The sequence below is a fragment of the Aythya marila genome (assembly GCF_965140915.1).
Source record: "Aythya marila genome assembly, chromosome: 17".
NCBI lineage: Eukaryota > Metazoa > Chordata > Aves > Anseriformes > Anatidae > Aythya > Aythya marila.
In genome coordinates, this window is record NC_139058.1 from 2,447,478 (window position 1) to 2,461,301 (window position 13,824).

The 13,824-nt window shown below is 37.6% G+C and overlaps 2 protein-coding genes across 5 annotated transcripts in view; one reads left to right on the forward strand and one right to left on the reverse strand.

Moving 5' to 3' along the window:
• KNTC1 (kinetochore associated 1) overlaps positions 1 to 2,748 on the reverse strand; it is a 40,580-nt gene extending 37,832 nt beyond the window's left edge. The window contains exon 1 of the mRNA XM_082774281.1: positions 1,012 to 2,748. The gene's annotated coding sequence lies outside the window, so the exon portion shown is untranslated. The remainder of the gene's footprint in view (positions 1 to 1,011) is intronic.
• RSRC2 (arginine and serine rich coiled-coil 2) lies at positions 493 to 13,814 on the forward strand. 4 transcript variants are annotated; one of them, XM_082774277.1, is made up of 10 exons: positions 493 to 577; positions 2,784 to 2,940; positions 3,605 to 3,648; positions 6,243 to 6,455; positions 7,065 to 7,208; positions 10,812 to 10,934; positions 11,036 to 11,115; positions 11,648 to 11,880; positions 12,524 to 12,613; positions 13,178 to 13,814. In XM_082774277.1, the coding sequence occupies exons 2-10, from the start codon at positions 2,860 to 2,862 to the stop codon at positions 13,355 to 13,357; spliced, it is 1,188 nt and encodes a 395-aa protein (XP_082630403.1). In that variant the 5' UTR covers positions 493 to 577; positions 2,784 to 2,859; the 3' UTR covers positions 13,358 to 13,814. The 4 variants fall into 4 exon arrangements, with proteins under 4 accessions (XP_082630403.1, XP_082630401.1, XP_082630402.1 ...); XM_082774275.1 differs by having other exon boundaries at positions 499 to 577; positions 6,265 to 6,455; XM_082774276.1 differs by having other exon boundaries at positions 499 to 577; positions 6,265 to 6,455; positions 11,651 to 11,880.
• The last annotated feature ends 10 nt before the right edge of the window (positions 13,815 to 13,824 follow it).

A 13,824-nucleotide genomic window follows, 5' to 3' on the forward strand; every position in this document is an offset into this window, starting at 1 on the left:
AACCTGAGTATTGAGAGCAATGAACAAACGGAATGAAGAAAACTTAAATCGTGAGAGGAATTAAAGAAATAGAAGGAGCAAAATGTAAGGCTAAGAGCCACGAATCCCAGCTGATGACCCGGCGCGCCTGAAGAACGCAGCTCAAGACAGGCATTTTCGCACCCTGAGGTGGATAAAATACAAAAGCAGAAACCCCCTGCCCCACAGCTGCCCCATGTCCCCCCCCCCATCACCCTGTCCCCTCACCGAGCCACCGCCGCCCCCCTCAGCCACCTCAGGCTTTCAAATTGGCGGGAGCGCCGCTGCCGCTACGGGTCGCGGCGTGGGCCACGCTTCTGCCACTCGCGAGCGCCTCCCGCCCCGCCGTTGCTAGGACACGGCCTCGCCCTCCTCCCCCCTCCCCCCCCAGAATGCAGCGCCCGCCGCTCGCCGCCGGGCCCCGCCCGCGGTTCCATCCGGGCACCTGGCGGCTAAAGGGAGGGGGGCGGGGCCGGGCGCCTCGCTGCTGAGGGAGGCTGCGTCGCGGCGAGGAGCTGCTGAGGGGGAGCGGCGGCGGCCCGGGCGCACCGAGATGGCGGTGAGGGGCCGCCGAGGAGCCGGGGAGAGGCGGAGGGAGCCGAAACGGGGGGTGCTGGGCGCCGGGAGGGGAGAGGAGGGCGGGATGGGGAGGGTGGGCGGCGGGGAGCCGTGCGCGCGGAGAGACAAAATGGCGCCCGGCGGCTCCCCGCCGCCATGATGGGCCGCGGGCAGGGGGGGGGGCCGCGCTCCCCCTTTGCTTCTCCCTCCCGCTTCCAGAAGTTTCTGCCTCGTCTTTTCGGGCGTAGGGAGAAGCGGAGAGGCCCCGTGGCTTCAGTTCTGTCGTTTGCAAGCCGAGGAAAGGGATGCTGGGGGTGTAGGAGCGGGTTCTTCCCCCAGGGCGCAGGCTTGTAGGCAGCAGAGGGAAGGGGGGGAAGGATCCGGCGGTTGGGCCGTGCTCGGTTCTTGTCGATGCAGCCCCCCCTTCCCTCTTACTTTTCTTTGTGATTGCTCACAGGCCCGCTGTTTTTATCGTCTTGTTGAGGTTAGTGGTTAATTAGTTGCATCTCTGCCCCTTTGTGTGGTTAACGTTGTTGGGAAACTTCTCTGCTGGAGTTCTCTCTGCTTAGAGTCCAAAAAAGATCACCGCCCTTCGTACACGGGCTGAGGGTTTAGTTTTGTTAATGTTTAAAAATTGTTAGGCTTCACGTAAAGGTGCTGCAGAAGTAGCTTTCTAAAGCTGATGCGAATAATTTTTTTTTCCAAAAGTTGCCTAATTTTTTCGAGTGTGCAGAAAAACTAGGCTCTTAACATGGTAAGGCTTTTCTATGTGGACTCTAAGTAGCATTTGGTGTTGAATCTGATATTGTAAATTTTTGTTTTGAAACTTGACCAATAGCCTAACAGAACTTTTGGAGAAAACTTATTTTCTTCATGAAAAGGATGGTTTCTCAGTTTACATAATCTGTTAAAAATAGGCTTTTTCCCTGTAAAAAAGGCTTGAAAATTATTTATGGACTTTCTGCTTTTCATCTAAATTGGAACTGTTATCTTTGAGGTTACTCTGCAGTACTAGGTGAGATGTAAATCCTGACCCCATGGCCAGTCCAGCAATAATTTAAGAACTGAAAACAGTCTCATTGAAGTCTGTCAGCTTTTTTTGCTCTGTAATTTCCGAAGGCTGAGAGAGCACAAGGACATTAATGAACAGCAGTGTGTATGGGTACTGGGACTAGGAAAATGTGGCAGTGGGCTCATCCAACTGAATACTACATTTAACTTAGAGAGTTAGCTGGTATTTTCCTTATCATCTCAAGTAACTTCAAAACGTTATTTAATATAGATCTGAAAGTTTCTTTGAAACTACTGTTAGGTGAGTCTTTTTGGAAACCTTAGGTTAAAAAGAGGAGGGACTGAGTAGAGGGGGAAGAAATGTAGGGAAGCATCTGATAGTTGAGGAATGCTGAGGATTGTGATGGCTAAGATCAGAAATTAGGGAGTTGGTTCCTGCTGTTTCAGGATAGTGGGTGGAGTATTAATAGTATTCAGAATGGTCACTGAGGCAGTAGTTAAAGTTATGCTGTAGATGCAGTCTTAAGTGTTTAATGCTCCAGATGTTGATCTGGTTTGAACTAGGTATGGTGTACTATGTGAAACAAGAGGTAAAGATCTGCTTTCTCTCTAACTTCGAGAGATTCTGTTATGTTCTAAAGGATGTACAGATAAATTTCTGTACATCTGCAAATTAATAAAGAATTGGGCAGACTGAACAGTAGTAGCTGAAATAAAATTCTATAGATTTGTATCTCATAACATGCTGTAGCGTGTTACTAAGAAAGTCCACCATTAATATGCTTGTTTTAACCACAGTGATCAAGAGATCTAATTAGTACTCGTATCTGTTGTTTAGGAAAAATCAGCTGCCTTATTTTCAAAGTAATAAAAAAAGTAATAAAAACTAGAGTTCAGAGTGTAGTTTTACTGAAAGCTCATGGAAAAAGTAAAGCACGTTCTGATGTTATAAGAGAGCAAAATGTTTGCTGTACATTAGTTCTGTAATAAAGTTTTGAAAAATCAATCTGTATGCAGTTACACAGCTTGCTGCAAGGCTGTCCAGCTCTTGCCTAACTAATAATGGGGTGTCTACTCACAGGCTTGTCTTCATGGAAAACAACTTTGTGTCATCCAAGGAAGTACGAAGTAAATAATTTTTTCTTGTTTTGAAATCTGAAGTTTTTGATTCTTAATCATTTTGTTTTCATGTGTAGGGCAGTGATACAGAACGAGAGGCAGTAGCCCCAGAGAAGTCCTCTCCAGAAAGAGAGAAGAAAAAGGAACAATCAGATGCCTCTAGTTCTCCCAGAACATCAAAGCATCATTATTCAAGATCCCGCTCACGGTCAAGGGAAAGAAGACGGAAGTCAGGTATGGTCTTCATATAAGCAAAGATGCTTAGTAAAGTTCTGTTGGTTGTTGTTTTGTTTTGTTTGTTGTTTTTTTTTTTTTTTTTACTTTGATATAATTAAATTGTATATGCTTATAGAGCTGAAATGTCTATAAAGCTGTTTCATAGACAATTCCAGTAACTTGGTAAAACAGGAAAAAAATAAGATGCAAAATCAAAATAAGTAGCTTCAAATATGTTATATTGATTTTTTTTTTCAATTTAAATGGTAGAAGTGTTAAGAATGTACATTATTAGTCTTCATAGGATCTTATGGGAAGGCTAATAATAAAAATAGTTCAGGAAAAAACAAATGTACTACTGTCTTTATTTTAATTAGGTTTGGTTAGTAAGAGATACGTTTACATGGTTTGTGACAAAAACGAAGGTAACTGTGGAAAAATACAGTGTGCCTAGAATATGACACAAACTTACTTTTTGCTGTCAGAGCTTAAACAGATGCAAAGAATGAAGTGTTTATGGTTAGAATTCATGTTCTGCAGTATGTATTCAAATAGTACTGTTTGTGTTTTAAGTCTCTGTTCTTGGCTTTATGTAGTGGAATAACTAAAAGAAACTGAAAGATCATAGTCAGCTGATCTCCTCTTTAGTGTAGTAAACGATAATAAATATCTTCTTCTCCAGATGCTGAAGGAAGAAAACACAGAAGCCGGAGCAGGAGCAAAGAGGTAATTAACACTTTGTAGTGATTAGGTAATTGTACAGTACAGCTTTAAAAGTACCTTGTAGTAATGCACATATGTGTAAACCTATGTAAATGACTTTTATGGTAAGTACAAGAAATTGGAAACTTTAAGCTTAAAAATGGATATGGAGATCCTTTCATAGTGAAGCATGATTGCAGCCATCATGTTGACAAGGTAATAGTTTTATAGAAAATCGCTTTCAGAAACTAGTAACTTAATTTCTTTTTTATTTCTTTCTATTTTTTTTTTGTGGAAACAGCCAAGTGAAAGGATTCATATGGAGAAGTAGAATGGTGTTCTTGATGACTTTCACAGAGCTTCCATTAACCAAAAGCCTTCGGTTGCTTTAATCCTGGCCAATGTTCAGGACTTCCAATAATAAATATCAATTTACTTAAACACATTAAAAACAATTACCCACCTGACTGAGCTCTGTCTATTGCATCTATTAATTCTAAAGACTCATAGCTTGACAAACAAGCTAGGTCAGCTGGAAACATGACAGTAGCAGCAAAATTTCAGAAGGCTGTCTTTTTTTTTTTTCATAATATATATATAAAAATAAGGGAGTGGAAGAGACAGCATCAATAATGCTTTGGAAATCACTGGCTTACACACCAGAGAAGAGATGAAATGAACAATCCAGGAACATCAAAATAGAAAGGAAGCTAAAGCCATGTGGGGCAATAGCAGGCTGGGTCAGATGAGGGACTTCTAACTTTTACCTGGGTCAGGAACTTTTTCCCCAATTCCAATGGAAGCTCTGTTTTTTCTTTTAAAAAAAAAAAAGGAAAGGAAAAGGAAAAATAATCTAGGAGAATTTTTGTGAAATTGAATATATTGTTTAGCTCACATGATAACATTTCTATAATAAATCATACTCAGCGTGCTAATGCGCGAAGAGACTGAACTGAAGACGCTGCAGACTCAGATAGCAAAATTATAAGCCTACTTCATGATAAGGTAACTATTAGTCATTCAAACTCATATTTCCCTTAAAAGTATCTTAAATCCGTTATGGGATATAATGGTGTTTATTACTAAGTGTGTGCCTGGAAGACTGATTTAAAAAAAAAAAAAAAAACACAAGTGGTTTTCATGTTCAGAAAAAAAAAATCCTTGCTTAAAATTGTCCAGTGTTCTTACCATTCTGTTATATCTAGTTTTAGTGTATTTAGCATTTTCTAAATTTCGCTGTGAGCATATTATGAACTGTCGCATGGTAGATTTACTGTTTTCATTAATTTGCGAGATCAATACCGTTGTTTGTAGACTATATACTAAATATTGATAATAATTCTTAAGATATATATATATATCAGAACAGCTACTTATATAAATGCATATTTAAAAATAATGTACAAGTAATACCTTAAACTATTCAACCGTGTTTTTATGTACCAAGTAATTCTTCAAGGAGTTAAAATACTGTAAAAGCAGGAAAAAGCATCTTAACACATCACAAATCTACATGAATTATAACTGAATATATTTAGAACCTGATAGACATGAATAAGGAGTTAAAAATGTTTGGATAAGTGGGTATAAGCTAGTTACAGCATCACCTCCTGACGTGTTTGTTTTGACACAGGGTTATGCTTATGGACAGATTTTAAGAGTATTTTACATAAAATAGATGTAGATAAGAGAAAAAAATTAACTGAGTTTTAGTCTGAAATGGTTGTATCATAAAATTTTGACTTGAAGCAAAATATTGTTAAGTGTAGGGCTTAAGTGGGCTATGCTAGAAAGAGTGCAAAATAAACGGGGTATATTAAGAAAAGGTGTTGATGTCATGACTTAGTCTCCAAGGAAAACACTGGCAAAAATCAGGCCTGTCCTTGCTAAGTATTTTTAGCATTGCAGCTATAAAAAGGAATCTTTTTTTAAGAGACACTGCAGGAAGAAATTGCGGTATGGTGGAGCAGCAAATCTTTAATTTAAATCTACTGTGGGAGGTACTGGAGTAATGCATGTTGGTTTTAAATACTAAAAATGGGATTGACCATATAACTTCCTATTTTGCTTCTTACAAACTGTTAGAAGTTACTGACTGAAGAGAGTTTTGCTCTAAAAAACAATTATCTACTGATCCATAGAGGAGTATTTTAGTTCCAAAAGCAAAATAGTGTATGTCTGCAACTGTGTGAATGGATTTTAATGATTCTTTTTACATGGTAGACTTAGACAAATACTTAATGTTAACTAGAAATGTGATTGTGTATATATGCTTATCCGTAAGTTGTCAGATAGGCACATACTATGTGTTTTGAATTTTGGACAAAGACTGAGAATGACAGTTGTTTTGGTTATAATGCTGTGAACTCTCATGGAAGCTGTGTAAAGATACCTTGATGGGTGTTTTCAAAACTCCTTTAGACAGCCGGGGGGAGGGAAATTGGGGATAAATTATAATGTGCATTTGCAACATTGGGTAGATGGTGGCATTAGGTAAAGTAGCCCATCACTCTTGATTGAGTCACACTCCTAAGGTTACTAATGTTGCATCACAACTTATCATTTTTTATCTTCTGATACCCATACTAACTCTCTTTGTTGCACTATTTTCCTGAAAGAACCAACTTCTTCTTAAAACAGGCAAGAAGACACGAATCCAAAGAGAAGTCCTCCAAGAAGCACAAATCTGAAGACCACAATGACAAAGAACATTCTTCTGACAAGGGCAGAGATAGCCTAAACTCATCTGAAAATGGTGAGGATAGACATAAACGCAAAGAGAGAAAATCGTCAAGGGGGAGGAGTCATTCAAGGTCCAGGTCCCGTGAAAGGTAAATTGTTTTATATGATTTAAAAAAAAAAAAAAGTGTCTAGAATTTGGGTTGACTTTAACATACAACTGAATTTTGTTGCTGACCTAATTTAACTCTGAAGTATCATCAGTATATATTGCATGTTTCGGATTTGATTGGATAGTGTGTTTGCTACTTGTTTTTTCCAGATTAGTTCTGAGTAAATCTACTAAGTACCTGTAAGGTTTTTATATAGGTGATCTGTCAATGTTAACCCAAGTTTATAATTTGCAAACAGATTATAGAAAAATTATCAGTGGAGCATATTTTATGTTCCCTATTGGCATTGACAGGAAAGAAGTGCAGGTGTGCACTTCAGTGAACAAATAAAAATAGCTATGTTGATGAGTATGACAGTTTTAAGTAAACTGCATAAGTCACTTGTCAGTGGTGGCTGATGGTAGTGTTTCATTCCAGTCTTATTTCATCTCCTAGTTCTAAGTTCTTTCAGGCATGAACGTTTCCATGTGATATTTGCAGTCCACCCTACCTTACCTGATGCATTTTGACCTGTGGTGACAAACTTGAATGTAAGTCCTTGACTAAAATCTGAATTCAAACATGAGGAATTTGGGACCTGTGTTTCAGACGTCATCGTAGTAGAAGTCGTGATAGGAAAAAATCCCGATCTCGCAGCAGAGAGAGAAAGCGCCGTGTAAGATCTCGTTCAAGATCACGATCTAGACACAGACATAGAAGTAGAAGCAGAAGCAGAACTAGGAGTAGAAGCAGGTAAGTGTTAACGTGGACATATGCTTAGTGGCGATGGTTGAATACTCCATAGAGTGCTGCTGTATAAAGGAATGCTGGATTTGGCCAGTTAATGCCTATTCAGTGTAACTGTGTTTTTTTCCCCTTAGCTGTATTAACACAGTGGGTTAAGTGCTGGGTAGTGCGTCTATGCTGACAGAAACAGTTGTCCTAGACAGCTTACATGTCTCAGCTTCTCAGCTTTTCATGCTATGTTTTCATGTTAGCATTTCAAGCAGCTTAATAGTTACTTTGAGGGTATTGTCTAAAACCACTGCTTTAAAAAAGCTGGCTGATAATTTAGAAGGAAAGTAAATAATGTTTTGAGTGGTATGATTACCGCAGTTCAAGCTCTGTGGATTTCTTGTGTCAGAGCTGAATTTACCATCTTAAGTTAGGAATATTTATGTAGGAAAAAACAAAACAGTAAGATGCAACTGACATTTTCATGTCTCTTACGCGAGAGTAGTATAGTTAGCAGAGACTACTTTAATTATCTGTTTTTATGTATATGTCAAAAAAGAGAAGTGGGCCTTCTGAACAGGGCGTTTGCTAATTCTGATCTATTCAACAAACTCTGTTTAAATATTTGTGTATTTTTGGTGAACTAGCACAGGTAGTGTAGTGCTGAGATGAACTGAGTCAGATGGGCAGTTTTTGATCTGTGTACTACTCTTCGTAGTCATTACCAGCTTTCATGTTGAGCTTTGCAAAAAAGAATATTAACTACTTTTTCTTGTTATTTTGGGTGCTTCCATTTGTTCCTCAGTCTTAAATTCCAGAAGCACAGGTTGAAACTATCTGGGTGAACAAATGCTAGCTTATTGTGTGTGTCTGACAGAGTTGAGATTAATGCCTCACCTGGAATAGGCTAGAGTTAAGGTTTTCCTCCCTGCACAGGAGTTAATGTTTTCTAGCCGAAGATTCATTCAGTGTTTTGCTGTGGAGTTCTCAGTCTACTTGCATGTGTCAGTCTATTTGCATGTGTCACGTTCTTAATGTCCTGTAGGATTTTCTGAATGAGTAAGTTGAAATACGATATAATGACTACATGTGGGGACAGCTGTGTATTTTTCCACCCTGCTTGTCTAAAGTAACAAGTAGTTAGGACGCAAACTGATGTCCCTTCAAAGCTCCCAAGAAAGTGTTGTCAGTGTTCAGTTCATTTAGTTATATTTTTTACTAGCATATTTTAAATTGCATATTTGAATGGTGAAGATAGTGGGTATGACTACTCAATATTACAGTGGACCTTTGGAGACTTAAGAATGTAACGCTACATCACCACTTGAGAAACTGTTAAGAAGACTTATGTTTCTGAAGAACATGTTGAATTACATGGTTTGTGTCGATTTATTTTGGCATGCGCTTTCTACCAAACTTTCAGCTGGGGTGAGTAGAGCTGGGTCTTCAGTTGATATACACACATTATTTGTGCTTACTGGTACTTAAGCCACCTTTTAGCATGACGTGTAAGGTTCTGGATTCCCATTGTTTACAGGTATTAAGAGCTTTAAACGCACATAATTTATAAAAAGTCACTTTGAACACTTTGTGTAATGGCTCCATGAAACTTCTCATCTCGAACTTTTTTTCTTTCCCTTTTTAACTTCTGCAGTAGAATTCAAATTACCTGAAACAGAGCAGCAGTTGTGGGAAGACGTAGTAAGGGATAATCATAGCTTAAGAATTTCTTTAACTGTGATAGATAGACTGCAAGAATCCATTTCTTTTAGGTATTGTTTTGTATCTCATATGCTAGGGAAGGGAGAGTAAATGAGGCATGAGTCTTTATCAGTAGCTAGCTAGAGCAATTAGAGCAATTAATCATTTCTGAGCTCAGGTGCAGCTGTGGGAAAGATAATTATGAGGCAGACTTCAAGAAAAACTCTTCACAAGCCAGATAAGCAAGATGTGAAAACCTAGCTTGTTAAAACTAATAAATTCCCCCTATTTATGAAATGCAGTGTTGCTGTGTTGCAGTTCACAGGCTATGACAATATCATTTATGAACAGTAGAGCTTGACCTTCTCACGGTGATTTTTGCATAACCTCAAGCTCACATTACCAAGTGATCTGTCCTCACTAGCGTTTAAAGTAATCTTGTTCTGTGAGCACATACACCTTTTCTTTTGTTGCATTGCTCTGATTAAATGAAAGATGGAAAACATGACACCATCTGCTTGTTTCAAATGAAAATACTTAAATACAAAAGCTCAAATATTTATTTCCTTGATGTTTACCAGTGCAATAAAGCATCAGACCAAAGACAAGACCAAACTACAATAGTCAGCACGGCAAAAATGAAGGTATCTTTGAAACATGCATTACATCTTATCTCAGGAATGCAGATCTGTCACTTCCCAGTGCCTGAATCTGCATCTTGCCATCTTCTATTAAAAGATAAGTCTTGACTCCTTTGTATTCTACCAGATTTGTCATGTAAACAAGGATCGGTTTTATGACTTCAGGCTGCATTTCATGATGTTTGGGGATGCTGCACAAATTGCAAACAGAAGAAACTGAGTAGTTGAATACCATTTAAAGTGGCTGTACTCATGTTAGTCATTACGTCAGATGGTTCAGAACATTTAAGTATCAAATTGCAGAAACATCTCATGTGCATCGTAACTTATTGTTGATGGCAAATCTGGTGATTCTCTTGTAATTCAAGCTTTGTTGGAAATTTCTAGAATTTATGACTTCGTTCAAAATGTGAACCAGAGGCTTAAATAAGGATAAACCTTTATTTCTTGTAAAGTAGTTATTAATCATCCTGGCAAAGAAAAATAACTGCTAATGGTAGTTAGTGTATTTTTAGCAGCTGCTGCTTAAAATAAACTAGATTTATATCCTATAACAGCAACCTATACTTGGGAGGAGAGGTCACTAAATGATAGATGCACTGGATGTTTTGTTGTCTTGCTTAAAAATAAATTCATGTTGGATTCTTCTCAGTTGCAGTCTTCAGATAATGCATGCATCATAGTCCTCTGCACAGATAACTGTCCTTCTTCAGAGCTTTATTTTTTTTTTTAAAAAAGTGCTTAAATAAGTTCTCCCATCTAGTTTGATATCCTCCCTCAAAAAGTAGCGCAAAGAACATTCAGTGGCAAGTACAGAGAGGAGGAGAACAGTAATTTCTCTGAGTAGTATTCCAGTTTTTGACTTCACAATGCTGATTTCTAACATAATAATAGCACTGTTAAGTCTTAATTGTTTTAAAATCTTCTTGAGCCTTGATCCACTTTAGTTTTCTTGCAGTTGACGTACCAGAAGTTACATGACAATTTTGCTTGTCAGGAGTTGGAATGAAAAATCCCTTACGCTAAGTAGAGGGTAAATGAATACCCAGAATTAGATATTGTTAGATCTTGAAGTTGGAAAAACTCTGTTTTAAGTCTGTTAAAATGCAAGTGTGACTGTTCCACTCTTCTAGTATAATCTCTGTGAAAGCTGTTTTTGAGAGCTCTGCAAATTAATCTTTTTACTGCTTTTGAGAGACATGATTGAATGCTTTATGTAATGTTAAGATTTGTATATATACCTTCATTGTTTTAGTAAATGTCTTCAATTTGGTTACAGAGAGCGAAAGAAAAGAATTGAAAAGCCCCGAAGATTCAGCAGGAGTCATAGCCGGAGTCCAAGTCCGCCACCTTTTCGGGGACGAAATACAGCTATGGATGCACAGGAAGCATTAGCCAGAAGGTCAGAAATTGTTATGATTTTAATGAAATGTAATATAAATAAGCTGTTGCTGTTGACTTTTGCGTGTCTAAATACTTTTATACTCATGCATTTATTTCTAGGTTGGAGAGAGCAAAGAAATTGCAAGAACAGAGAGAGAAGGAAATGGTTGAAAAACAGAAGCAACAGGAAATGGCTGCAGGTAACTTATGAATATTATATTAAATACTGAAGAATAACATGGGTGGAAGATAATGCAGGCTTATGTGCTGAGTGCAGCTTGTCTTTCCTTTGGTTAATTGTTAAATTGGTTCATCCAAGAATGACAAGTAGAAATAGGAAATAAAGGGGAGGGGGGATCAGACAGATTGGGGGGGGAATAACCTAGGATTTCTTACTGTCTTTTTATAGTATTGATGACTTGGTATCAAAAATGTTGTATGTTAGGCTGCTAAACAATTTTGTGATGTCTATTGGACCCTTCCTGTATGTGCCATTAAGCAAGAATTTGGAAGCTGTTACCAGTTCAGTGATATTTGGAAGCATGAGGTACATTATTTAGACTTTTACCAAAACTATTGGAGAACTGTTTCTTAGAATATAAACATAGCATTTATAAATTATCCTGCATTTCTTATTTTCAACTTAACTGCTAATGAAGGGAAGTGCTTGTCTTTGGAAAAAAAAAAAAAAAGTGCGAACTTACTGATACAAGTTACTGTTCTGTTCTTTAGCAGCTGCAGCCACTGGAGGTTCTGTTATTAATGTTGCTGCTCTTCTGGCATCGGGAACACAAGTAACTCCTCAAATAGCAATGGCAGCTCAAATGGCAGCACTACAAGCAAAAGCACTAGCAGAGACTGGAATAGCCGTACCTAGCTATTACAACCCAGCAGCAGTGAATCCCATGAAATTTGCTGAACAAGAGAAAAAGCGGAAGATGCTTTGGCAAGGCAAAAAGGAAGGGGTAATGTCTTACTTTCTTAAAAACTTGTTTGGAAACATCTAACTGGTAGTTCAGGAATGCTTATTAATATTATTTTCAGATAAAATGCTTTCATACACCCTATTAAAAACATTCAGCGTAAAACTGGAGAAGTGAAAGGACTAAGGTGACCACACCTTCAATGAAAAGTGGTAGTGACACAAGCCTTAGGAAAACAGGTGATACCATAAGATGCAATTATACCTCAAAAATTTTAATGTCCATTTTATTAGTAAATAAAACTTCACAGTAAATACCAAATACAGGCAGTCTCTTACTGAAAAGTGATGGCTAACATCAGACATTCATTTGAAGATAAATAAATTCCATAATTCATTTTGGGCCTGTGTTCTGACAAGGTTCCCAAACTTCATGAAAATGAAAATATCTGTCCAAGAAAAGATGATACGTCATTTTGAAACCAAAAATTAAGCAGATTTTCCTCACAAAAAGTTTCTGTGGGGATACACAGGGATGTCAGACATAACTTGAAAACATTTTACCTCCAGCTTTGCTACAGCTACACAGTGGTCTCATTTTTAATACAGCTTGTATGTTTGCTATTACATTGTGATATTAACAGGAAAGTATGTTAAAAGGCGATGTTTGTTTTAATCTTGTGCAGGATAAATCACAGTCTGCAGAAATATGGGAAAAATTAAATTTTGGAAACAAGGACCAAAATGTCAAGTTCAGAAAACTGATGGGCATTAAGGTAAAGAGTTATGAATGTATAATTAAACTTCCTATTAACTCTGGGACATCAGGTATATTTTAACATCCTTAGTTAGTAAGGCACTCTCCAAGTTAACCTGTTGCTATGTGATACTTACAGTATAACTTACTGTTTAATTTAGTTAATAAGCATAATTTATTTAATAAGCAATACTTAGAGTATTGTTTATTAAAGTTTACAAGCAATATCTAAATTTTAGAATTCAATCATGTTTCTTGAATCTGTTCAGATCTGTGACAAGGGGTAATTGTTCAATACTAATAGTAACAGTTCAATATTCATAATGCGATGTTCAAATTTTGTAGCTATCTCTGTATAGATAAATGGAGATTTTTAACTTGAGTTAGAAAAAGGATCTTAGTGAAGGAATATACGTGTTTCTTTATCACTGAGAGCAAAAGCTATGCTGGAATGTTATAGCAGTAAAATCAGATGCTTGAATTCTTATGCCTTTGAAAAAATTACTAAGAATTTAGGACAGCTGTAGCATATGAAAAGCACTTATACAAAGCTAATGTTTATTTTCTTCTATCTGGTTTCTAGAGTGAGGATGAAGCTGGCTGTAGTTCAGTTGATGAAGAGAGTTACAAAACGCTGAAACAACAGGAAGAGGTTTTCAGAAATCTAGATGCACAGTATGAAATGGCAAGATCACAGACGCATACGCAAAGAGGAATGGGATTGGGGTTTACATCTTCAATGCGAGGAATGGATGCAGTTTGAAAACAAGCAATTTTAAAGTTGGGGACTTCGGAAGGTTCTTGTTCAAATGTTGGGTCCTTGTTCACCAAAAAGCTAGCATTCTAGCTTGCATGGGTGTTGCATTGACTTTAATTTATTGATAAATACAATTTTTTTTGTAAATATCAGATCAGTGATACTGGTGTTAGTGTTGTAATCAGGTTATACCCACTTCCATTAAACTTGACAGAACTTTAGAAGGACAGTATTTTTTAGTTAAAGTTCTACTTTTCAAACCAAGCAGCAGATGGGATGAACTCATACATGGATATTTCGTGTCCACTGTCTTGTGTACTTTTGTACTTTAACCTTGTACAGTTATTTTCAATTCTTGAAACATGAAAGAAACATTGTGTAGATGTTATTTAGCAGTCCAGGCCAATAGGCACATAATCCAGCAAAAAAACCCTGGTTAATAATAAAGAAGTTTTTTCTCTAAGGTCTTATTT

What these genes read in the sequence shown, in the direction of transcription:
- RSRC2 (XM_082774275.1), top strand. An exon ending in GCCGGAGCAGGAGCAAAGAG is followed by an intron (nt 3,649 to 6,264) that starts GTAATTAACACT and finishes TTCTTAAAACAG; the next exon opens with GCAAGAAGACACGAATCCAA. An exon ending in GGCAAGGCAAAAAGGAAGGG is followed by an intron (nt 11,881 to 12,523) that starts GTAATGTCTTAC and finishes AATCTTGTGCAG; the next exon opens with GATAAATCACAGTCTGCAGA.